The sequence below is a fragment of the Netta rufina genome, assembly GCF_964035555.1.
Source record: "Netta rufina genome assembly, chromosome: 1".
Taxonomy (NCBI): domain Eukaryota; kingdom Metazoa; phylum Chordata; class Aves; order Anseriformes; family Anatidae; genus Netta; species Netta rufina.
The window spans coordinates 89,998,255-90,022,916 of record NC_140123.1 but is presented as its reverse complement, the minus strand read 5'-3'; the positions used below and the strand labels follow the sequence as shown (position 1 = coordinate 90,022,916).

The 24,662-nt window shown below is 36.4% G+C and overlaps 1 protein-coding gene across 3 annotated transcripts in view; it reads left to right on the top strand.

Annotated features, from left to right (window-relative positions):
- CASK (calcium/calmodulin dependent serine protein kinase) overlaps positions 1–24,332 on the top strand; it is a 214,806-nt gene extending 190,474 nt beyond the window's left edge. For 2 of the 3 annotated variants that reach the window (XM_084285030.1, XM_084285032.1), the window contains 8 exons: positions 301–336; positions 3,106–3,302; positions 4,578–4,693; positions 9,446–9,526; positions 9,615–9,695; positions 12,692–12,894; positions 16,674–16,757; positions 22,943–24,332. In XM_084285030.1, coding sequence (XP_084141156.1) covers positions 301–336; positions 3,106–3,302; positions 4,578–4,693; positions 9,446–9,526; positions 9,615–9,695; positions 12,692–12,894; positions 16,674–16,757; positions 22,943–23,119 — 975 coding nt within the window. In that variant the 3' untranslated portion in view covers positions 23,120–24,332. The remainder of the gene's footprint in view (positions 1–300; positions 337–3,105; positions 3,303–4,577; positions 4,694–9,445; positions 9,527–9,614; positions 9,696–12,691; positions 12,895–16,673; positions 16,758–22,942) is intronic. The other variant, XM_084285031.1, reaches the window with a different exon arrangement.
- The last annotated feature ends 330 nt before the right edge of the window (positions 24,333–24,662 follow it).

Here is a 24,662-nt window from a genome sequence, read left to right as displayed (position 1 = left end):
TCATATAAAGAGCCTCTTTCACTTGATGGTGCTTTTGTGTTGAAGATGCTGAATCGTATATTAAAAAGCACATTCTCTATCTGCTTAAACTATTTACCTGCTTTCTTCAGCTTGCTGCTAAACAGCCTGGGTTTGATTTTTCTTTAAGAAAAAAGTATTTTTAAAATGGGTCAATGCTTTTATACTTTTGTCTGACTTACCATTTTACTGTAATGTAGTATGAATCACTAACAAATGGTGTTGTATACCCTTAAAAAGTAAAATGAAAATTTCTTCTCCTGGGTTGGCTTTATTCTGCAGGACTTGCCATCGACAACACAACCAAAAGGACGACAGGTGAATAGATATCCTCCATGGGAATTTATAAATTTAGCTGCTAGTGAACATCCCTGCTTACCTTTTTCCCCTCATATTCTGTATGTGCTGAACTAAAACATTTAAGCTTAGAAAATTTGTTCCTTTTTTTTTTTTTTCATTTTTCTTTTTCACTCATTTGTTTGTGGCTAATTCAAAGTAGCATTTTTTCATGTGTCCATATGCAAGAGTAACATTTCATTGTAAATTTAACTTGAGATGTTGTTTTAATTCAGAATGCATTAATAGACTTGTTGTGCAGTCAAGTAGTGGCCTGTATAGATTTTCATCTTAGATGAAAATATTATAGTTTAGCTGAAATGGAGACTAGTAGTACAAGTGTGTAATACTCTAAAACTTTGTATAGATAAAGCTTCTAAAGCTTGATTTGGTTTATAACTAGTTATTAACATTAACAAAGCTCTTCAAAGAAGTACAGTAAGGACAATTTCTATTAAGCACTGGTAGGTGTGAGGATATCATCATATTTTCAGTCACAAGTCCAGATCCTGAGCTTCATAACTTTAACCTGACAAATGTACATGTCCTTGTAGACCAAAGGTCTTCCATCCAGAGAACCTCAAGAATGCCCTTAAGGGCTCTGCAAATGATACCCAGTGATTCCCTTTGCAATTTTAAGATTTTTTTTTTTAACTGCAGCCTCCAAACCAACACATAGCATCGAAGGATTTGTGGTTCATCTTCAATAACTGCTACGGTTAACCTTTCCAGAATATGCCTCTGAATCTTTAACTGTGGACTCAAAGGGTTTTTATAATAATTCTTGCAATTCCATTCAAAAGAGTCAATGGACCTCATAGTCTGTTGCCTTTGAAAATATTTTTGTATTACTGTCTGGTTGTGTTGGCTGGAATGATTATTACAAGAATAGATTGTTCTTGCTTCATTTCCCATTTTTAAAGCTTACATCTTGGTTCTTTCAGCTTTCAGTTGTCTTCTGAAGTTTCAGGCTGTGTGAATGTAGTCCTGAAGAGGCTCTGTGACAGATGTTCCGAGCTGTTGTGTTAGGTTTTGTTTTTCCTCTCATGAGGTATTTTTCCCAGGAGAAGAGTGTGTTCAAGAAAATATCAGAATAATACCAGAACCAGAGTGTCCCTCATTCTCTCACCATTTATAGTTACCCTTTTATTTCAGGATTCTTTTCCCATTGACCCAGCATATTTTTTTCTGGTAGCTTGAGACAGTAAGGATAATAGATACACTGGTATAAATAAGGAAGTGCATAATGTTCCATGTACAGACAGTATTGTCTTTGGGTGTAGATTTTGTAGATACTGTCTTAAACTGCAACAGGGACATGAAAAGCAAGGAAAAGTTTCTAGATCGTAAAAATACTGGTCACTTTTCTAGACCTATATTAAGTTAGGGTAAAGTAAAACAAGGAAATAGTTCAATACTGACTACATCACAGTAAGTGAATTACTAAGTAAGAGTACTTGGTTTTAAAATATCCTATTTTTCAGGTGAAAAAAAGAACTTGGGTTGCTTATCTAAAGTCACACACCCACTACCCAGCAGAATGAAGGTCAGATTAGGAATATTACAGGTTGAGTTCTGCATTGGTGTTACCATCAGTTGCTAACTCTAAATAGATAAAAATGCATAAGGTACACGATAGTAGTGATAAGTCATTTTAAGTTAATTTATTCATATGTTGGATTGCAGACTGGATTTTTACAGAAATAAACTTTTTTAAGTGCCTAAGATTGCATAGCTACAGTTTTATAAGAAAAAATTGAAAAGTGTTGCAGTTTAAATGAAGGATATTACTGTGCAATGTAAAGCTTTTTTTTTTAATCTAGTCATCCTTAGTAAGGAAATCAGCAGTAGAGTATACATGGCTGTCTGAGTCACTGTAGGATGATGTTTGAATTTCATAAACTGCAGAAATTATCCAATTATCCGTCTTGGGCATGACATTTAAATCTTGTTTTTTAGATCCTTGGATGCATCAGGGCTGTAATTAGCAATGAAAACTAGTGATAGCTTTTATTTTTATTTTCTAGGGCTGGGGCCTCCCTAACACACAAAGCAGGGATTTATATATTGTTTTAAACTGTGAAGTCAAAATCTAAATTTCTTCTGTTAATGTTGCTTAGAAAATACCTTACTCCAGTCATTATATGGGACAATTCATTTATATAGGATTAGACTTTTACTGAAAACCCTATCCAGAGAATTTGTAGATTCCACCCAACTAACTACATGTAATAGGCCTAACAGTGGATTTCCTCTTTAATCTAAACAAAAGAAAAAATGGTACTAAATTTTCAAGTAATGTAGCCTAAGTCCTTTATGTTGTCAAGTAATATTTCTTGTCATACACATTTTAAAACATATCATGGAACTTCAGTTGGAAAGTGCAGTGCAGTTCAAGTCATAAGCCTTTGGTCTATAATGATTTACAATAGTTAATGTTGATTTGAAGGATCCTATCAGTTTATTGTAGATCTACATAAAGTATTCAGAAGCATACATGTGCTCAATTTTGCTGTTCAGGTTTTACAGTATGTAGAAGGCACGAGCTTTCAAAATAACATCATACGTCTCCATTGTTTGCTGATATTTTTTTCTGTTTCATTTTCAACTATGCTTTTGCCCTTCTGTTTCTTCCTTTGCTTGTTGCAAGCAGTATATGTAGCTACATGCACAGATCAAGTTTTCATCTGTTTCTCTTAATACTGTACCAGTAATAATATGGCAGTGTCTTTTATAAACTCTTCTTTATAGATATATGTCAGAGCACAATTTGAATATGATCCGGCAAAGGATGACCTCATTCCTTGCAAAGAAGCTGGCATCAGATTCCGAGTTGGTGATATTATCCAAATCATTAGCAAAGACGATCACAACTGGTGGCAGGGTAAACTGGAGAACTCCAAAAATGGTACTGCAGGTCTTATTCCTTCTCCTGAACTTCAAGAATGGTATGACTTTTTACAGTTTTCTGTAAAAATTAATTTAGGTTTGCTTGCATTTTTGTCTTTCATGCTTGTCGTTGTTGTATAGCTAATTTTTGTGTAATCTTTCCTTTTTTTTTAAAAAAAAAAAAAAAAGTACATTACCTCTGTTTCTGTGGCATTGATTTTTTTTCTCATATATGCTTAAGAGTTGCTTGAAATATCATATGTGTTATATTAGAAAAATAAGTACACGGTTTAATAACTTTTAGTAACTTTAAAACTTGTGCTTTCTGTTATATTTTAGAAAACCAGGACTGGAGTTTACATACAAATCATTTATATAAGGGGGCCAAATCTATTTCTCTTTTAGGCTATAAACACTGTTGCCTTTGGTACTGTTGACATGCAAGTTATTTAGGAATAAGGTTGTGGCTAGCAGTCAAGCATCATTGTGGGAATTTGGGGGTTTTCTTCCCTTTTTCTTTTTCATGTGAAAGCCAAATAGCAGAAAGAAATCATGGTGCAAAGAATCCTGAACAGGTAAAACAAACAGCAATGGCACCCAGTTCCACAAAAGCAATGCAGAGCCTTTAAACAACCTCCTGCAGAACCTGCTTCATAAATGTTTTAAATATATCGGTACAAACTCTGGCAGGCAGGTCCTGGAGTATGAATGTTAACAGACATAACTCAGGAAAGTTTATTAGTGTGGATAATCCAGCCCAAAATATTTCACAGATATTCTGTATAAAGAATTGGAGTGCTGTAAAGGGTTTAACAGCACCTGTATCACCTGTACTGGCTAAGGGAAATTTTGGTAGAAGAGAAACAGAGGCAGACAGCCATTTCACTGAATCTCGAGAGCTCCCTTGCAAGCCCTGACATATGGAAGACACTAGTATACACTAGAGTAGGAACACATGCAGTACTTCATCCTAAAGGTCATCCTCAAGACATTTCCCCAACACAAGAAGATTTTCCCTGAACTTTAGACCATAGTGGCCTTTCTAGACTTTGCTCTTCCAGTCTAGTCTGCTGCAGTGGTCTACAACCATTTCAGTAGCTACCTTCCCTCCCATGCTCCCTTGATCTGTGAGCTTTAATGATCTACCAGTAAGAACATTCTGTATATCAAAACATATTAGTATATAAGTGCGTTTAAGTCATTAAAAATAAAAGTTTGGAAAAGCATTACTGTACTCTTGTGCTATTAAACAATCTTATTTTTCTAATTCATCATGCATGGCTTTTTAAAAATACAGTTATTACAACAATTTTTCTTTCTACTGCATATGCCAGGCGAGTTGCTTGTATTGCCATGGAGAAGACCAAACAGGAGCAACAGGCCAGCTGTACTTGGTTTGGAAAGAAAAAAAAGCAGTACAAAGACAAATATTTGGCAAAGCACAATGCAGGTATGAAAAAAAAAATGCAAGTATCTTTAAGAGGTTAAAATCTTTACAATCTAAACCTTTCCATTAATAGTTTAGCTGGCACTGTTATTTTAACCTAAACAGTCACTTACAAAAATACAAATAAAGTTTTTGTTATGCCAACAACACTCTGCTTGTTCATTGCTGTTTAAACATACAGCTGAATCAGTTAGAAGCAAGCTGCAACAAAACAAATGTATCATAATATATCCTAGTATGGACTTACATCATCTTGGATGTTATATTTAAAAAAGCACTAGAAACCAACAGGATATCAATTTTACAATCTGGTACTGGACTGTCCAATGCAGAAGACTGTTCAGTAGCATTCTTGTTAGTATGTGTCTACGGTTATAGATTATATATGTAAAAACATGATGAAGGTGCCTTTTAAAAAAAAAAAATCTTTATAGCTGCAATCGTAATAGGAACCACAGTGTAGTCAGCCTGTTATTTTACAGCTACCAAACTGAACAAACTGTGGAAGTTTTTCTCTTTGCAGTGATTTCTGCCTGAATCCTGAGATTTGGATTTCTATCTAGACTGATGAAAAATTGATTTGTTTTGAAAGTAATACAAGTCTTTTGCATTTCTCTTTATCTGTACAATCTTTGTGGAGTATCACAGTTCATAATACATCAGTACTACAGAACCTGCGTTAAGTTAAAAGCCATTTGAAAATAAAGTCTAAGAAAGTCAAGGAACAGTAATTATCATTTATACTCCTTAACTCACAGCCATATTTAAGATGTTCACAGTTAAATACAAAGTTACTTGTTAGCCTGAAACCTGTATTGTATTGTATTTTCTCTAAATGAAAGCTTTAACTTGTTTCCTTTCTTTTGCTGGTTTGCCATTCAATTGTTCTAATGCTTCCACTTCACTGCAGTAACACTAAACCACATTTTACTAATTACGACCTTAATAAAAACTGTTGAGAATAAACTAGATTTTGCCACCTGAACTTTTTGAGAATATCGGCTTTAAAGTATTACTAATTGCGCCCAGCATACATTTTCACAGCATGCTACTCCCTTCAGTTGCGCCAGTATAACTTTGCATGGCTGTGCTGTCAACAGGACTAACTGAAGAACAACCCAACAAAAAACACTTTTTTTCTTCAGGACAGATAAATTTCTTCGTATGGTTCACAGCGCAACTACATAGTTAATAATGTCAGTGTGACTAAGCATGGCACACTACAGAGGAATAAGGAAAGGAAAGAGGATGGTCAGGGAAGAAGCAGACAATGCAATGAGCTAGTTTTGCTCCTGAATACCTTGTATCAATCAAATCCCTGTCAAAGAAAGGTAACCTAAACTTCCCCGTCTTGATTTAGGGGGGACATTTTGGAGAAGGTTGACAGCGCTTTGGTTGCACGATTTGACCGCCTTAGTGCTTGCCACTGCCAATACTTGTAGACATTTGTCATCAAAGTACAAAGTTTACCAAAAATTAGAAATATTAACATATAAAATTATTCTTTTCAAAATATAATCTGACACTTCCCCTTCCCCCTAAGAAGTCAAACATTTAACAAAAGCACAAACTGGAATCAGTATTTCTCTCAGAAATGTGTATTGATCATGGTGTCCTTCCGGTAATAAAGGTGATGCCAGTAATAGTCCAGGGAATGAAGAAAAATGTAGGATATTAAGAGGTTCGCTGAAATGCTGTGATGCTATTATGTATTTGTTAAGTTTAACTAAGATAGTACTGAATTTTCCTTCTATAAAATACTGTGTAACGAATGGAGTTGTTAATCAGAAATATTACAACACTGCTTTTTGCAGGTTTCTAGTGTGTCTGTCTCAGAATTAAAAACATCTGTTCTATCCAAAATAAGTATAATGAATTTGGAAGTGAGAAGTCTAATCCAGATGTCATAATCTGGCTCGTAGAAGAAAGTAGTTTATTTCTCTTATAGCTTAGTATAAAGTTAAATCATTTAGCACTATGCAATCTATTTGGACTTTTCTATTACTTCTATCTCAGGGAACAGACTGAACAGGGTTGCTGGGAAATGAGCTACTAAAGCAATTCAGAGTCAACTAAGATCAGTGCATGGGTCTAGCTAATAACTTAGGAGAGCTAAGATTTTGTTGTAGTATGTTGGGATATTACTGGAACTAGAAATTTGATTATTCTTCCAATCAGACATAGTTTATGAAGTCAAAAGGAGAATATTTCCATTACTTTTTATAAATAAAAGCAAAGATATTCTCCTTTGCAAGAAAAATTGGCCATCACACTTTTCTTTCCTCCGTACTTCATATTAAAATATTTTGTCCTTCAAGAGACATCTTCACAGTCATACATCTTATCATAGTGAAGTCTATTTGAAACTAAAGCCCACAGGAAAAAAAAGTTTTTTTGAGTATTAGGTTCACTGACATGTATATAAATGCTCTAGAGATATGCTGCAGTGATAACTTTTTTTTTTTTTTTAATTTATTTTACTGAAATTTTGATGCAGGACTCCATAAGAGAACACTCTTCAGAACACTAGAACTGTGCTTCATATTATGCATAATGTAGAAAATTGCCAAGCTTTTATAAACTATGTTTATCATTTCTTAATGTGATTTATTTGCCTTGTGTTTAGACTATTGCATGGTAAAGTTTATTTTGTGCATATACTTTTTATTTTACTAATATATTACAAGCCATATCTCAATGACCCCTGTACATTTTTCATGCTGTCTTACTCCCAATGGCCTCTGTGCATGTAAGTAACCTGTCAAGTGACAATGCCTCTTTATTTGCTTCTTACTGTTTCCTTTCAAGAACTCCTTTTCTTTATTAGCTAGTAACACAGAAGCATTAAAAGTTCAGTCTTTAAATGTGTCCTGTATTCCTCATATCTTGTGTATATTTAAAAAATAATCATTACCCTTTTGTGTTTGAAAACCCTACAATCATTAGGTAATTCCATGTAGACTGAGACATATCTTCTCCATGCTACTAATTTGTGATGAAGGCATTAATATGTATCATTTCTGTTGTTTGCTCCCATTGTGTATGTATCTAACATAATGTGGTTTTGTTCAAGAAGAAAATAAAGGACTGTTTTTTTTTTATTCTTATTTTTAATGGGGAAAGATATTTTTCCCAGTACACCTTCAGAGTGGTAATACTACAATGGTTAGAATGGTAAAACTGTTTAACATGTTGTAGATCTTTAGATATTCCTGCTATGAAATGAAATAATAGTTCATTTAAATTATGCAAAGTTGTAAAAATGAAGAATTATGTGTTTGTAGGATTGTGGAAAAGAATATTACTAACTTCTTGCTTGTATTACCCTGTAATATTTGGGGAAAGGTTGAAAGAGATTTTTCTTCATGATAAAATTCAAAATGCTTTAAATGGACTTAGGAAGTTTTCAAATCCAAATCTTTTCATAGGCCTTAAAAAGTTGAGTAGGTCAGTTGACTAATTTGTAGTTTGACCAAATTAAATTAGTTGTACTTTTTCTATGGGGTAAAAACACTGCCATTGAATTTTAAAATCTGCCCTATAACAAGAAATATATTAAGTAAACCCTTTGCTGCTTTGACTGGGACTTTAGTACAAAGAACATGTGCTTTCTGGTAGGCCCAAGTCTGAATGTCACCTGCTCTTGGTGGTTGGCAACTTCTGGAGCAAGCGAACTAAAGCCCCTGCCCTTGCCTTCTTACCTAAGGGGTTTGGGACAGGGAGTGAAGAGATATTCCATATATCTAGATTCTTCATTAAAAGACGGACGGGATATTGTTCAGGTGAATACACCACCTTAGGACTTGGAAACACTCACAGATGTCATAGTTCAGATGCAGTCTCTCCTCCCTTCTTTTCACAGCATGCACAAATACAGAACTGAAGCCTCTTGCTAGTTATTCTGTTCACAGTTGTTCATTGCTGTAATCTTTATAAATACACTTAGCTGCCTCCTGGTTTATTCATTAGAATTCTTCAAAAATAGGCACAAATGTTGTGTTATTGGGCAGAGTAAGAAGTTGTTTTTAATGAACAAAACTTGATTTGTCAATCATTACAAACCTTGGCAATTGACAATAGATTGATAGGCAGAAGAAATTCATTCACTGCAGTTGAATTTTTTTCTAAAATAATACTTTTACAATTTTTCCCTAAATATGGTGGAGGTTCTTTTATGTAATGCCATCACTTTTTGTTAAGATTTTTCATTCTGTCACAAGTTTTAAAAGCATGTCAGTTTAACTAGCACGTTTGTTTAAAGAGAACTCTAATTACAATTAATGTGGTCACTGTTTTGAAGAAATATCACAAAGAATTAACTGTATTTTCTATGCATTTCTCAAAGTTCTTGTTAAACATGATTATGAAAATATCCCTATCCTTAGTGTAAATAGATGTTCTCATATTGTTATTCATGTTGGTCACTGTCTACAGATTTTTCTTTAGTATTGCTATTTCTTAGGAATGCAAACATGAATGGCATGCCATTTTAGCTGATTTTTGTGGTCTGCTGAATACTGCATGAAAGGACATGCAAATTTTGCTGAGCATTTCAGTAGCTGTGTTATTGCTTTTTAACAGTTTTTTTAATGAACACTTTTCTTAAAATTGCGTAATGAAATTGTTTTATTTTCCATAACACATTACTTTGTATTGTAAATCTAACACTTGCTAAAATGATCATTTGTAGCACAATTAGTTATCACCTTTATGCCTTTTTTTCTTATCCCTCTGGGGGTCTCTTTTCTGTTTTAGTGTTTGATCAATTAGATCTCGTCACATATGAAGAAGTAGTAAAACTGCCAGCATTCAAAAGGAAAACACTAGTCTTACTAGGTAATTTTGAATTATTCTGAATATAACAGCATAGTTTTGAACCCGTTATGGTAGAAAATGTATAATTAATTTTTGTGTTGTGGATTAGGTGCACATGGTGTTGGAAGACGACACATAAAAAACACACTCATCACAAAACACCCGGACAGATTTGCTTACCCCATTCCTCGTAAGTAGCAATGTTCAATGTTATGCAAAAATTATACGTAGCGTCCTTGTCATGTACCCATTGTAGTACATCATACATATGTTCATTTCTACTGAGATTAATCTTCTGTTAAAGATGGATGAACTGTGATAAGATTGGATATTTTTCTTGTTTTGTTTTGTCAGGGGGAGAGGTAGTACGTAATACCACTTCTACACTGAATGTTTCTTAGCATTCATAACACTTAAGTCTACTTTTCTCTACCCAGAACATTTGCTAACTTAGAAGGAAGACTAAAACATTTTACATTTTTCTGTGCTAATTTTACATTAACAGCTTATTTAAGGCTGAAATAACCATGAGATTAAAAACTGTATAATTCCCATGAGAAGAAAAATAAACTAGATTTAGAGGAAATTTTTAGTGTCTACCTTATCTATCTTTAATTACTTTTCACAGCCTAGCCTTGAGGACTGGTAGTATATTAAAATAATTCTGAAATTTCCAGAGATGACAGTAAGAAAAATAAAATGTAATTAACTTAACAGCTCACCAAATGGGTTGTTGCCAAGAGACAATAGGGATGTTTTCCCTTAACAGCAATGTCCACCAGTACCATGGCAGGAACTGCATATCCTACTGCATGGTTTGTTGGAGATGCACCTTTTTTCCTCAAGCATAGGCATTCTGAAACAAAACCACCCATCAGCTAAATCTGTCCAGTCTGTTTCAGGCTGACTTCAGAAACCATAGGAACTATAAGAACCCAGGAGATATATTCTCCATTACAAAGAACTAAAGTAATAAGTGTATTGCCCTGGCAAGGTAGAAGCTGAACTAGTTATTTTCTTACCTATACCATGAAGACCATACCTTAGATTGTTTGCATTAGGTTCCTGCTTTGTGGAAGCATGTAAATTGCATCCCTGATTATATAAGAAAACTGAAAAGGCTAGACCAGGACTCAGGATGCATTTTAGGTGCTTAAGCATCAGTATTATGTTTAGATGCGTGTTTTAGACATCGTTTAACCTGCAGCCCTACTCCAGAGGAACAGGGGTCTCCATTAACTCATGTGTCATATCTGATCAGACTATATAGATGTATCTAATTTAAGGCAGATTTAGGACATTTAATATAGTATTTTATTCTGGTGTTTAGGGACCTAAGGTAATCCCTTATTTTAGGTATCTGAAATAAATCATGTGAAATGTACCACACACTTTAAGTATTAGGGAAACCTGACCTATATTTCAGCTGACTCTAGGTAATTGAAATTATTCTCTCAAACTCTCAGAGATGAATTTTTACTTCATTTTCTCTATTCTTTCAAAAAAAATCATGGTGAGCATAGGTAGCTTCTAAGACAGGCTTCAAGTTGGGTGTAGAGTTTCGTGTCATGCTTTATGATCTAGCTACTGAAAACTTGATCTTAAAGGTCAAAAGGTTATGTCACACACAGTGGTAGTTAATTAAATGGATTAGTAGGCCAGGTTTCTTACCACATAGGTTTGCAGAAGCAATACATTTGCAGCTTTTGTCTCTTGACCACAAGCAGTCAGGCTCTCACCTACTTTTAAGACTTAAGAATTCACATTCAGAAGAAGAAAACCACATAAGTGAAAAAAAAATACAGAAATGTTTTTACAAAAGAAGAGTATTTGGGGGGAAATTTAGGAGAGTACAGTAATTCCAGTAGACCTATGACAGCATTGAGTATTAAAGTGATATTATAGGTTTTCTATAATCCATTGTTCTCGAATTCCTTAAAATAACTGTGATCTATAATACTAATGTTTCTATAGAAATTTTATCTTCAATTACACTAACATTGCTATCTAATCCATAAAATAGTAATAGACGTATTCAATAATGGAACATTAGTTCAATTTTTTAACACATTGGCTGAAATTATGATAAGGCTGTTGAGTCATATGAGATTAGATTGTGAAGAGATGTGGTGTTTCAAATGTGGTGTCACCAGCATAAATGTGACAGTGGAAAAATATGAAAGGAAATCACTTTGTCAGAGAATATTAGGAGAGGCAAGTGCCTGTAAGTGTGCCTGTGGGGAAAAGAGGAGCAGATGGCCTACACAATCACAGAATGTTTGAGGTCTCTATATCTGGAGGTCACCTGCTCCAACCCTCTGATCAAGCAGGGACAGCCCAGGGAGGCTGCCCAAAACCATGTCCAGATGGCTTTTGAAGGATCTCCAAGGAGAGAGACTCCACAACCACTTTAGGCAACCTGTGCCACTACTCTTGTCACCCACACAGTAAAGAAGTGCTTCGTGATGTTCAGACAGAGCCCTCTTGTGCTCCAGTTTATGCCCATTGCCTCTTGTTCTGTCACTGTGCACCACTGGAAAGAGGCTGGCTCTGTCTTTTTACACCTTCCCCTTTGATATCTGAGCTCACTGATGAGAACTCCCAAGCCTTCTCTTCTCCAGGCTGAACAAGCCCAGGTCTTTCAGCCTTACCTTACAGAAGAGATGATTCAGTTCCTTAGTGCCCCTTCACTGGACTCTCTCCAGTATGGCCATGCCTGTCTTGTACTGGGGAGCCCAGAACTGGACCCAGCACTCCAGGTTTGGCCTTGCCAGCGCTCAGTTAGAGGGGAAGGATCACTTCCTTCCCTCTCCTGGCAGTACTTTGCCTATTGCAGCCCAGGATACTGTTTGCTTTTTCTGCAGCAAAGGTATTGCTCTTAAAAGCAGCTGATAGAGTCTTATAGTCTTAGAGTCTTAGAGTCTTAGAGTCTATAGTATAGGTTAATTATGTCCTTCTGTTCTTCCTCTAACTTTTTGGTTTTTGTCTTTTCTACATCCTTTAATCTCCTGCTTTTCCAAACATGTCCCCCAGTATCATCCTGCATCCCCCCAGCTCACACTTCATTGTTCTATGTGGTTTATCAATGCTTAATCACCAAATGATAATCTGTTAAATTGCAATCAAAATGTTCTATGTAAGCCTAGTATTTCTTTTGCATTAAAAATATTTTTTTTTAATTTTCAGACACAACCCGACCTCCAAAGAAAGATGAAGAAAATGGAAAAAATTACTACTTTGTATCGCATGACCAAATGATGCAGGATATATCAAACAATGAATATTTGGAATATGGCAGCCATGAGGATGCAATGTATGGGACAAAACTGGAAACAATACGAAAGATCCATGAGCAGGGACTAATTGCAATACTTGATGTAGAACCTCAGGTAACTTATATGAAAATGGGACTCATCACAAATCCTTCAACCGTATTGGCAGATACTTTTATCAATATTGTAAAGCAGTGCATACAGTAATATGTACAGACAGAAGTCCCTGGAACATCAAAGTATCAATCTATGAAGTAGATTTTTGCTAATCATTTGGTTAGAAGAACATACTGCAGAATCTAATTCTTAGTTTGTTCATAGTGGTATGCAACCACTATAGTGTGAAAATCTGTTTACTGTGTAAATTTGTAATATTTTAGCCTCACGTCCAGTGAAATGTATCAAAACAATTGATTTTCATTACCATACTAGGGAATCATAGGATGGCTCAGGTTGGAAAGGACTTTAAAGACCATCTTGTTCCAACCCCTTGCCATGGGAAGGGATGCCACCCACTAGGTTGCCCAGGGCCTCATTCAACCTAGCCTTGAACACCTCCAGGGATGGGGCATCCACAGCCTCTCTGGGCAACCTGTCCCAATGCCTCACCACCCTCACAGTGAAGAATTTCCTCCTAACCTCTAATCTAAAACTCCCTTCTTCTAATTTAAAACCATTCCCCTTATCCTGTCATTATCTGATTGAGCAATGTTATAAATGGCTCAGGATTCAAATTAGGATTAAAACAAAAATAGGATTTATTGAAAGAATATAAAGGAATAGAGGTAAGCAAACAGCGCTGGGTGCACCGGGAGTCTCCGCTCCACCAGGACGCACACCAGTTACATCAAGCAGCTGATTTTTATGCTCCTAGACTAATACATATTCATTACTACTTCTAAAAAAATAGATTATTAAAATTAGCTTCCGGGGTGCAGTCCCTCCTACTGGAGCATGCGCGGTCTCTTCTGGGGGTCTCTAGGGGTCTTCCGTGCTGAAGGCTCGCAGTCTTCCTCTTCCCCTTTGTACTTACTGGGCACCATCCCAAGTTTACAGAACACCTTCTTCAAAACACCTTCTTCAAATCTTGTCTCCCAGCCGCTTTTCAGCTTCTTTCTCGGCCCCCCCATAACCAGATACCAAAGATCCACATAGTATCCCATAACAGTCACTAGTTGTTATCAGTTGTTCTGAAACTCCCAGACACACAATTAAAACATTCTTCCCTAGCCATTCACAGACACATCTATAGCAGTGTTAGAAATAGAAGTCCGGAATAACAAAAGCAAAGAGGTTCATAAATTTAAGAAGTGATAAATTGGCTAGAATGAGGAATGAGGGGGAGACTGGGACACACTGCAGCTGTGGTTCAAGCATTGAATTGCCAGTGCAGGGCCCAGAGGCAGACAGGATTCAAACATTTCAAACAGAATTGTTCTTTATGGACACGAATTGTTAAAACATTCCTCACAAGCAAGAAGTTGTTCACCATCTTTTTATAATCATCCTTTAAGTACTGAAAAGTTGCAATAAGATCTCCCTGAAGCCTTCTCTTCTTTAGGTTGAACATTCTCAGCTCTCTCCACCTTTCTTCACAGGAGAGGTGCTCCAGCCTTTGTGGCTCTCCTCTGGTCCCACTCTAACAGATCAACGTCCTTCTGGTGCTGGGGGCCCCAGACCTGGATGCAGCACTCCAGGTGGAGTCTCAAAAGGGCAGAGCAGAAGGGGACAATTACCACCCTTGACCTGAGGGCCACCCCTCTGTTGGTGCAGCCCAGGATGCAGTTAGCCTTCTGGGCTGCAAGTGCACACTGATGGCTCATATCAAGCTTTTCATCCACCAGAACCCCCAAGTCCTTCTCAGCAGGGCTGCTCTCAGTTCTCCCAGTCTGTACTCATGTCCAGGATCGCCCTGCCCCAGGTGCAGCACCTTGCATTTGGACTTGTTGAACCTCATTCGGTTCACGTGGGTCCACTTCTCAAACTTGTCCAGGTCGCTTTGGGTGGCATCCCTTCCTTCTAGTGTATCAACTGCACCACTCAGCTTGGTATCATCTGCAAACAATCAATACAGTCAAAAAAACAAAACAATCAATGACAATTTGTTTCAGTATGTTCTGAAATTTCTCTCTGATGCTGTTTTGGAGAGCAGTCTCGATCCTAACTAACTCAATTCCAATACCACTGTCAAGCCATGTCAGGAACATTTGTGGTCAGTTACAGGTACCGATCCTGTTTACACAATGACTAGATCAGTGTCATTACTTTATGAACTCCTTTCTGTGTTACGGTATTATACTTTGTAGAAGAGGGCAGGATAGAAAATTAGGCTCTCAAGAAACGAGAATAGTTTGTTCATTCATTATATAAAATCTTCAGTGGAAAATTCTGGCACATTTCCCTTGAAACATCTATGTAGTCATGACTTTCAGTTCATAGGAACGTGTTTATATATTTTGTTAGGGGGAACTACATGAATATGGACAGGTTTGATGTTTATATTATTCTAGCAGATTGAAGGAAATGGGAGGAAGAAATTAAATTGTGATCGGTGTTAAGTATTTAAATTTGAATGCTACATTCTTATTTGATTCAAAAAATTCATTTTTTTAAGAACTTCATAATAGAAATAAGATACCTGACTAAATTTGGCACAGCTATAGTACTGTTCTGAAAATAAAATCTCACATTTAACTGCTTTGGGAGAAAGCAGCATTTATAGCCAGTTCAAATGAAGCAGCTGTTAAAAGTAAGCTCTCTTGAGAAAACTTTTAAACTCGGTTTGGTCAGAAGCATTAAAATTCTCAGAAGCCATTTTAATATTGATTAGAGTGTATTTACACTTGGTAACAGCTGCCTGTCCTGCACATCCTCCAGCATGTGTTTAGCCAGCCTCTTTCTTAACCAGCTTCCTCATGCATCTATCTCAGCTCTTTTAGGACAGCCTGTCTATGGACCTATTATCAGTTAGTTATCTTACACCACTTCTTAGTAGTTTTGTGAGTCTCCTTGAGTTTGACAATATGGGGTTTCTCTTTTGTTTAGAAGAGCTTGACATATATATATACAGATGGGTTTCAAGGAGCAGAGATTAAAACCTATTTAGGTTGCAAAAAGGGATGGATTGCTTTTAAGGAAGAAAAAAGAAAAAAACAACCCTTAGTAGTCTTACTTTCTTGTCCACATATTTGAGTTGAGCTGAGGTATGTTTACTTACTATCCTACACTTCAGTTGATAGCTTGGATCTGAAACAAAACTTCACTTATGGCAGCTGTGTGTGTCACACAGTAGATGATGATGAAGTCCAGTTTTCTAGTAAGAACACTCATCTTTTGCATAGATTCAGTTCAAGGGCACAGTGCTGCATTTACTGCATTAATGCTATACTTGCTATTATTGCTACTAAAACATCTTGCCTCACATTTTCATTTGATTCAGAAAATGAGAAAAAGTGTTGGTTTGTATAACAAGTCAGACTAAGAATGATATTCTACTTATTATTTATTCTAAAATACAGTTTGTTTTTTTTTACCTTTTTATGGCATCACTGTTGTGTTTTTTTAACCTGGTCTTAAATATCCAGCTTAAAATGTAAATACAGTTCTGCACTCCTTGAAACTATGTGAAGAACCTCTCTGAAAATCCAGAAGATTTTATTGTCTCAAAAAATCACTTTACTTAGTGATAAATGTACAGTTTGAGTATCAAAACATTCAAAATGAAACAAAAAATGTGTACATTACTAAGGTCTTGACTCGAGATTAATGAAAAATAAATGCCAGCAATTATAAGTCATAATTTCCTATTTTCTGCTTATGTGACTAAACGTTTTTCACGTTGATTGGTGGGGGATTCTTCTAATGTATCTGACTTTATTTTTATTTGTTTAACCTAGGCATTGAAGGTCCTGAGAACTGCAGAGTTTGCTCCTTTTGTTGTTTTTATTGCTGCACCTACGATTACCCCAGGCATTAATGAGGTATGCCATATTACAATCTAATGTCTTATGAGAGGCAAAATTAAGGATGGGATTCAGAGATGCAGATAAGAGTCTAGCATTTACTTGTCTGTAAGCAGAGAATCAAAAGGACAGTTGGATAGAAGCATTATTGAGTTGACTAAAGTTAAAGGACCCACATGACATATTCTAAAAGTATGCATTTTTATTTAGTTCCCTGCCCTACCTCACAGATACATTTCCAAATCCTTGACTAAAATTACTTATCCTTAGCAAAATCACTCAATTCTGAGTTATAGCACTAGATAGACTACAGATGGCCTGACTGAAGAAATGGGTATGCATAACTGCACTGTGATCCCACCTTTATCCTGTAGTATTTGTTATGCACAAATATATATCAGAAATAGGCTTATTAATTAAAAAAAAAAAAAAAATCTCTAAGAATTGGACATAAGCTTTGACCAAAGGGGTAATTGCTTGTGGAATTAAGTTGAGTATTCATGCAGATCCACACCCTGAATTTCGTACTTCATAGAGTTGCCACTCTGCAAGGTGCTACTCATTTCAGAGGCTATCAAGCAAATCTGCATTTAGCTCACAACAGGACAAATACTATTTATACAAACACTTTATCTGCTCAGCATTTTTTAAACCCTAACACTAAGGTATTTAATTAATTGGATTTGACCATAAATCTGTTCCAAGTTTCCTAAATGTGCCTTCCTTATGCAAAAATAAAGTCAGAAGCCCTGTCTCTACAGCTGGTATGTTTCTATAGAAATTTAATTATAGTAGCATAGATAAGAAACTACGACATCGCTGCAGAGGCTTGCAAGAAAATAAGGAACAAGACAAACGTATTTAAGTGCACATACCCTGAATGATTATTAAAATTGTAAGCAGAGTGAAAAATACCAGCCTCAAGCTGCAGTTTTACTGGCAGCTGAGGCGTTCTCCTAGTTCACTGTTGCTGTTCTCTCTAGCTTGCTTCTGGACGTGTACTGCCCATGCATGGGCCGTGGCACTTACCAGACCCTTCAGTGAGCTACTGTAGCTCTACATTGGATTTTTGTCAGTTTTCAAGCAGCTCACAAAGGCTCTGACAATGGCCAATACCAGAACAAACAGTGAAACCATATAGCCAAGAACAGATCCTTCTTCCCCCTCCCATCTTTTCACTTTCGCAGCAGTAATTTATGTCATTTTACAGCGTCTTAAGGACCCATATGATAACTGATAAGTGCCACAAGTGTATAAACTGTCTCAGGATGTCAAAATCAGCAACACTGGTGAAGTTAGCTTGTCTAACTGCTGGTGTTGGCGTATGGTATAAATCAGTAGGATCTTGCAAAAACATTAAAAATTTATATTCTACACTGAATTTGTCTTTGTGCAAGCAAATGGCATAGCATCATGTAAAAAGAAAAAAAAAGTTCTTAAGATGTGTCAGATAATCATTGCACTTACAGCAATGCCAAGGAGACCAGGTATTCTGTAAAATTATGTAATTACCTGGTTTTGTTGCTTTGTACCTATGTTTCAGTTCTCAAATTGTTGTCCTTGGCCTTGCTGATTTGCCAGTGGTACATAGCTTTTCATCCACTAGCTATAAGGTACAATACAGAGAAATTTGGGAGAGTTAATGAGGGAGAAGAGGTTTTCCATGGTATACTGGGAAGAGGATAGAAATGCACCTTTTATAGTAGTGGTGGGGAAATATGTGTTCATGGCAAATAAATATTAATAGAAGCAAGATACTACATTCTAAATATTTGGATTCATACTGTAAGACTGTCTTTATTTTAAGTTCTTGTGACCAAAGTGTTTCTGTACATAGGGATTCACTCAGGCACTCAGTTCAGAGCTGGTGAACTGGGGCCACACTTGAAAAAACAACCTAATTAATGAACCAATTAAACTTAAAGAGAGGCAGGAAATAGTAGTAGCAGCAACAGAACTTACCCGAATACAGTCATATTTTCCAAAATTTACTCTGCTGCGTGAAGAGAGATATGCAAGTTATGTCTGTGTATTACCAGCCTGTAAGGCAGCAAACAAGATTTCTAAAGTATGTGTTTCGTATTTCCCCATTCGTTCTTACTTTTTGAAAGCTTCATATGCATAATGATTGTCCCTGTCTATCATCTTATCCTGCTTTGTTTATTTTACATACGTCTTTTGAGAACACTTTTGTAATTGACTGTCCTTTTTTTCCCTTATGCTTTCTTGAATTTCATCTTTGCTTTTCTTTTCATTTTCCTGCACTCGTACTAATTGTATATAGCTGCCAAAATGGTGCAGAAAATTGCCTGTAAGTACCAGCTAGGGGCTGAAAAAGGTAGTTCTGGTTATTTTAGTAGTTTTAGAATGTAGATCTGCTTGTTCCCATTCAACATTACTTTTTGTCACTGGAATAAAAACTTAATATAATAAAGGCTTTAGATATTGGTGCTATGATACAAGTAAGGATTATTTGCTAGTAAAAAGAAACTAGAGAGTAAAATTTCCGCTCAAAGCTGTACCTGTGAACTTCATAGTAAAAAAACAGTGAAGAGGAACAAGGATCACACAGTAAGGTAGGAGACAAAATGTTATACTTCCTGACTTAATATATAGCAGTGCACTATGACCAGTTCTACAAAGCACAAAACCAATTTAAAACATATAGGAAATCTCCAAGAGTGTACCCTGCTGTCTCATCCCTAAGAAAACTTAAATCAGGTTATTAGTATGGTAACACAGAGAGAGGAAAGTGCATATCAGGGAACAGTGGAATAGTTCCTCTCTCCTGTGGGTGTTTTCTATCTCCCATTGCCCATTCAGCAGCAAAGAGGTGTTGACAGGCGCTATTTTGTAGATCTAAATCTTCACTGAGCAATGTGTAACTTCTTTCTCCCTTATAGCTATGTTTCCTCCTTTTATACAGGGAAAGACTAAAAGGAATTTTTCTTAAGATACTTGCAGTCCATCAGCTGTTTAAATTGAGATTTTTTTTTCCTCTTGGAACAAAATTGGCAAAGGCCTGATTGGTATCTTTTTAAGTTGTTCGTAGCCTCAAAAAGAAATACTAGTAATTTGTTAGTCTGTGCTTTGACTGTCACAAGTGGCAGCTATTGGCCTATGTACTTTAAGGAAAAAAAAAAAAGCACTCGGAGATCTCAGAGATGAAAGAGACTGAAGACATCAGCGGTGGCCATTATGCATGTGGGAGAGATTTCATGGATGAAAGGTGTTTTTCACTCCTTTCCATCTCAGGTTTGGTGGAGATTGAAATAAGATTAGAAAAAGAGACTATGAATGCTAATATAGGAAAGAGAAGTCTGTTCCACATAATGGACACACTGCAACTAGACCTACATAGAATACCTGTTACATGAGAGCTGAGGAAGAAGAAGAGACATGTTTTGCTCCCAAATATGAAATGAATGAAGTCATGCATTTGTCTGTCTTCAGCTATTAGAACACATGGATAAATATCTTATTTCTTGACACTATTGAGAACACAGCTGCTGGAGAATATTCTTCTTGAGAATATTCTGCAATCTTCACTGTTCAAGATTTAATTAAGAAATTTTAAGGAAATTGAGAAGAACTTACAGCAAAATGCTGAGGAAGTGTTAGTTTCAAAGACAAATTTTGGCCTTTAATACAGACACACAAGAAACACCTAGCCAACTCCGACACGGTATTGAATGTACCAACAGATACTTTATCACAAACACAGGTAACATTTGGCCTCAGTTTAAAACAAAGAACAAGAACTGTAACCTGTCTTTTTCTCACAAATTTGAGAAACTTTGCATCTATCTGAAAGTTGCTGCAATGGCCTATCCCAACCTTTTACTGCCCCTGAAAGTGTATGAAAGAAGTAGCATCTTACATTTCCAGTGGTCTAGGATGTTCAGATATTCCCAAACAGAACCCACTTCAGTTCCAGTAGAGTTAGACCTAGGAGAAGCTAAGTCAGAAAAATATTAAAATCTAATGTGTTTTTAAAACTCTTGGTTTTGTGATGTATGTGTGTACAAGGTAAATATTAATATTTGGAAGGGTTTTTTTCATTCATTCTTCTTTATCTACCCGTTTGTGGTGTTTTTTTTTTTTTAAGATGAGCTGTACGTTTTTCAGATTTTTATTCTGTCAGTCACAGTAAAATAGACACTTCAATGAGAAAAGTTCACCCTCATACATGGCAAAGATGACACTGATGTGAGACCTGAATAACAGTTAAAAAGCTACATGTGAATTAACAGCTTTAAGGTTTTGTGTGTATTTTTCAGCTAGCATTAGTCTTGTGCCATGAGGTTAAAACTCATCTAAAGATACAGTATGATTTTGCTAAGACTGGCCTTAAATATAAAATTGATCTTAATTAGATTAGATTAAAGCATTGAAAATATTCTGCTTGACAGGTAGGATGTCTACTTGACAAGTATGATAGTTTAATTTAAACAGAAAAGATTAGATCCTCAGCTGACATAAACTGATGTCTTCTTTCAAAATCTCTGAAACTTTGACAGATAACTATTTAGCTAGGTTTTTGGCTTAAAGACACTGGGCCATATGAAGTGTTCCACAAAAATATTAGTGTTTATCTGTGTTGATCAGTTTGACATTGGAGTAAATTAATTTTTTCACACACTATTCTACGGAAGTGCCAAGCATCGCTGTAGACGTGTTGGTCCATAAAAGCAGCATGCCCTATGCAAAGGTGCACGGGAGAAGCATTTGTCTGACCTTGAATGAGATTTTCAGTGATTATCAAGTGGAGGTCTCATTCCCTCCCCATCTGGGGCTGCAGCTCCAGGAAGAAGCAGAACTGTAACTTGGGTTGAGAACGTCTCCTCCGGAAGCGGTTGGTTTCATGGCTGTAGGGAAGGAGAACTGCCTCAGCACAGGTTATTCCCTCCAGAGGACCTGAAAGCCACCATTTCACATCGGCGTGTCACTGCAGCTAGAAGTGCTTCGGAAGTCTAAACAGAACACTTGGGGGGAAAAATAAATAAATAAATAAATGAGGAGGAAGGGGGTGGGAGGAAGATCTCTTATTAGACAGAAATAATTCTGTTCCCAAAATAATTTCTTGTAAAACCAGCTATAGGAGCTGTTTCTGTACTTCCTACAGCCTACAACTGTGTGAACAAGGAGGATGACCCTATAGATACTAGAGCAGCAGGAGTCTCTGCTGGTTCATATGTGATTTAAAATCATAGAATATCCTGGGTTGGAAGGGACCCATAAGGATCTTGAAGTCCAACTCCTATTTAGCCCTATATCCACCCCAAACACACAGAGAGGGAAGGAACCGATCACTGTGGCTATTTCAAAGTTCCTGAAAACACGAAATGATTCTTTGAATTTCTAAGGGAATTTGCAGGAAGGAAATTCAGGCTTGTAACTCACAACCACTCCAGGACCATAGAAACAAGCCGTTTACAAGCTCTCTCTCTCTCAGAAACGCAAGTCCCACTGACAAAGCCCACTGCAGTAGCATCACAAACTACAAAGAATTAGGCAGCACACCCTCAAAACGGGAGGCAGCTGGTCCTGTAAGGAACGGACACAAGCTGTAGTACCAAGCCCTCAGTAGCTGACCCTTCTCAAGCTCAGACTGCGGGATTGGGTCTTCAGCACAGCACACTGAGAGATGCTAGAAGTGATGTACTCTGAAATGGGAACTGCGGTGCAACGCGGAGTGAGAACTTCCTCATCAGTAAGCAATGGTTAAAGGAAGTAAACCCAGAAGACTGATGTTGAACAGTAAAATGTTACCAAAACTGGGAACAGCTGATACTTGACAATACACCCTATTCTGTTTCTTGTGTTCTTACCTGGACGTAGGCCAAGTAGCTCGTATTTGTGCGCTTCATATGTTTTACTCATATGTGGTCTCTTTTGCTCCATGTCTGTGCTGCTTTTATAAGCTTTCATCCTCCGCCTTGCCTTTTTAAGTCTAAGTATGTGTTTCGTGTCAAGTAACGTCAAAAAATAACTGGTGTTTGAATGTCAACTTTAAGACAGAAAACATACAATTTCTTCCTTGTAATTTCCAAAGAGTTAGATATGGGTTCTATACCACCCATGCCAACCTACTGCTTTTTTGCCTGTTTTCTTCCCTGTAAGCAATAGCTAGAAAGGTGTTGTATAAGAATAGGAAGGGATCTGACTTAGCTCTCCTGTTCCCTTTTCTGATCACCGAATAGGATGAATCTCTTCAGCGCCTGCAAAAGGAGTCTGAAATCTTGCAGAGAACGTATGCACACTACTTTGACCTAACAATTATCAACAACGAAATCGATGAAACAATCAGGCACCTGGAGGAAGCCATTGAGCTCGTCTGTACAGCGTCGCAGTGGGTGCCGGTCTCCTGGGTCTATTAGGCCGCTCATGAGAGAATTGAAAAAGCCTGTCATTACTGGGAACCACCTCATACATGGAAAACCTCTACGTTACCGACCTTGTGTCAACAGGTCTTGGCCCCCTAGAGACTACCTAGATGTAGTGTGACCTAAATTTATAATTATTGTCATGTCCTAATAGATAGGAGGAGGGAAAAAAAATTAAACACTAATTTAAAGAGACAGTATCTTTTTTTAATCATTTCTCCTAAACTTTAATAAAGTGTATCTTTAAATATATGTATTATTCAGTCCTTTGGAATGTTATATTTTTTGAAATCATAGCTTTTTATTTCAAGGGCCCCTAAAAACTGCACAAAATAGATGCTGCTTTCTATAATCTATTTTAATAGTAATAATAATATGATTCTGTTACCTTAACTTGGGGGTGGAACACTACATTCTTTTTAGAGTCTGATTTTATGGATTGGAATACTTTGCTTTCCTTTATTTATTTGAAATAATTAGTCTAGTGGTTACGAAACAAATTCATAAATTTTAAAGGCCTTTCTTCGCTTTTTTTTTAGGATAGTATTTTCAAGTACTTTTGTGTAACATCCAGATAATGTGATACTGTCTCTTTGAAGAACTCTGTAAAACTTTTAGAAATTTGAAATTGGGTCTTGACTCTTAATGCATGTGGACAGTCGCAAGCGTTCATGCCGTTGGTGTATCTGTGTTGAAAAAAACTGTAATCTACAGCAAAGTACATTCCGTTCATGGGAAAACGTACCCAAGGGAATAAAGTAAAATATTATTCTGACTAAGTTGTAAACCTATGCACATCCCTTGCATTTTGGGCAACTTTATAAAAAAGAAAAAAACTGATTTTTATTAATAATAATCATGTAGTGAAATGTGTTTGTAATTTTGTCTCAATTTAATTTGTTGTAAGGTGGGAGGGGGCAATTACTGGTTTCACCATTTCAGATCTGTGTTGTCTGAGAGTATTAACGTTTTAATTAAGTTTAAGCAAAGAAATGCTGATTTTTAATATGTATGTAATTGTTTAAAAATGCACACATTTTAAAAAGAAAATACTGTGCAATGAAGAAACCAGTTTAGGCATTGCGATAAACTGACTATTCCAAAAGACTCATCTACAACAGCCCTGTAAATTCCTTTAAAATGGTAATTGACTCTACAGTCTGACCAATTTTTTTTATTTTAAATATACTTCCTTTTATGTGTTCAACAACTGAATGCTTTTGGGTCCTTCATTTCATCGCAGGGAGTTCCAAGAACAAATCAGTGACTCTTGCAGCAAGAAAAGGTTTCTTGAAGTCTGTTAAGTGAAGGCCCCGGTGCAGGAGCACAGGGACAGCTTAGAATCAGTGCAGTGCCAAGTAAGAAAAATTAATTAAATGTGCTAACTTTGTTTTGTTACCCTTCTTACCATGCCCTTACTGGACCAGATGGTTTACGTTTTTTTTCCTGAAAGCACTTAACAGAAAGAAGCATTACCACTTGTTTTTTAGGTGTCAGAAATACAATGTTCCTTACAACAATTTGTGTTAAAAGCTCT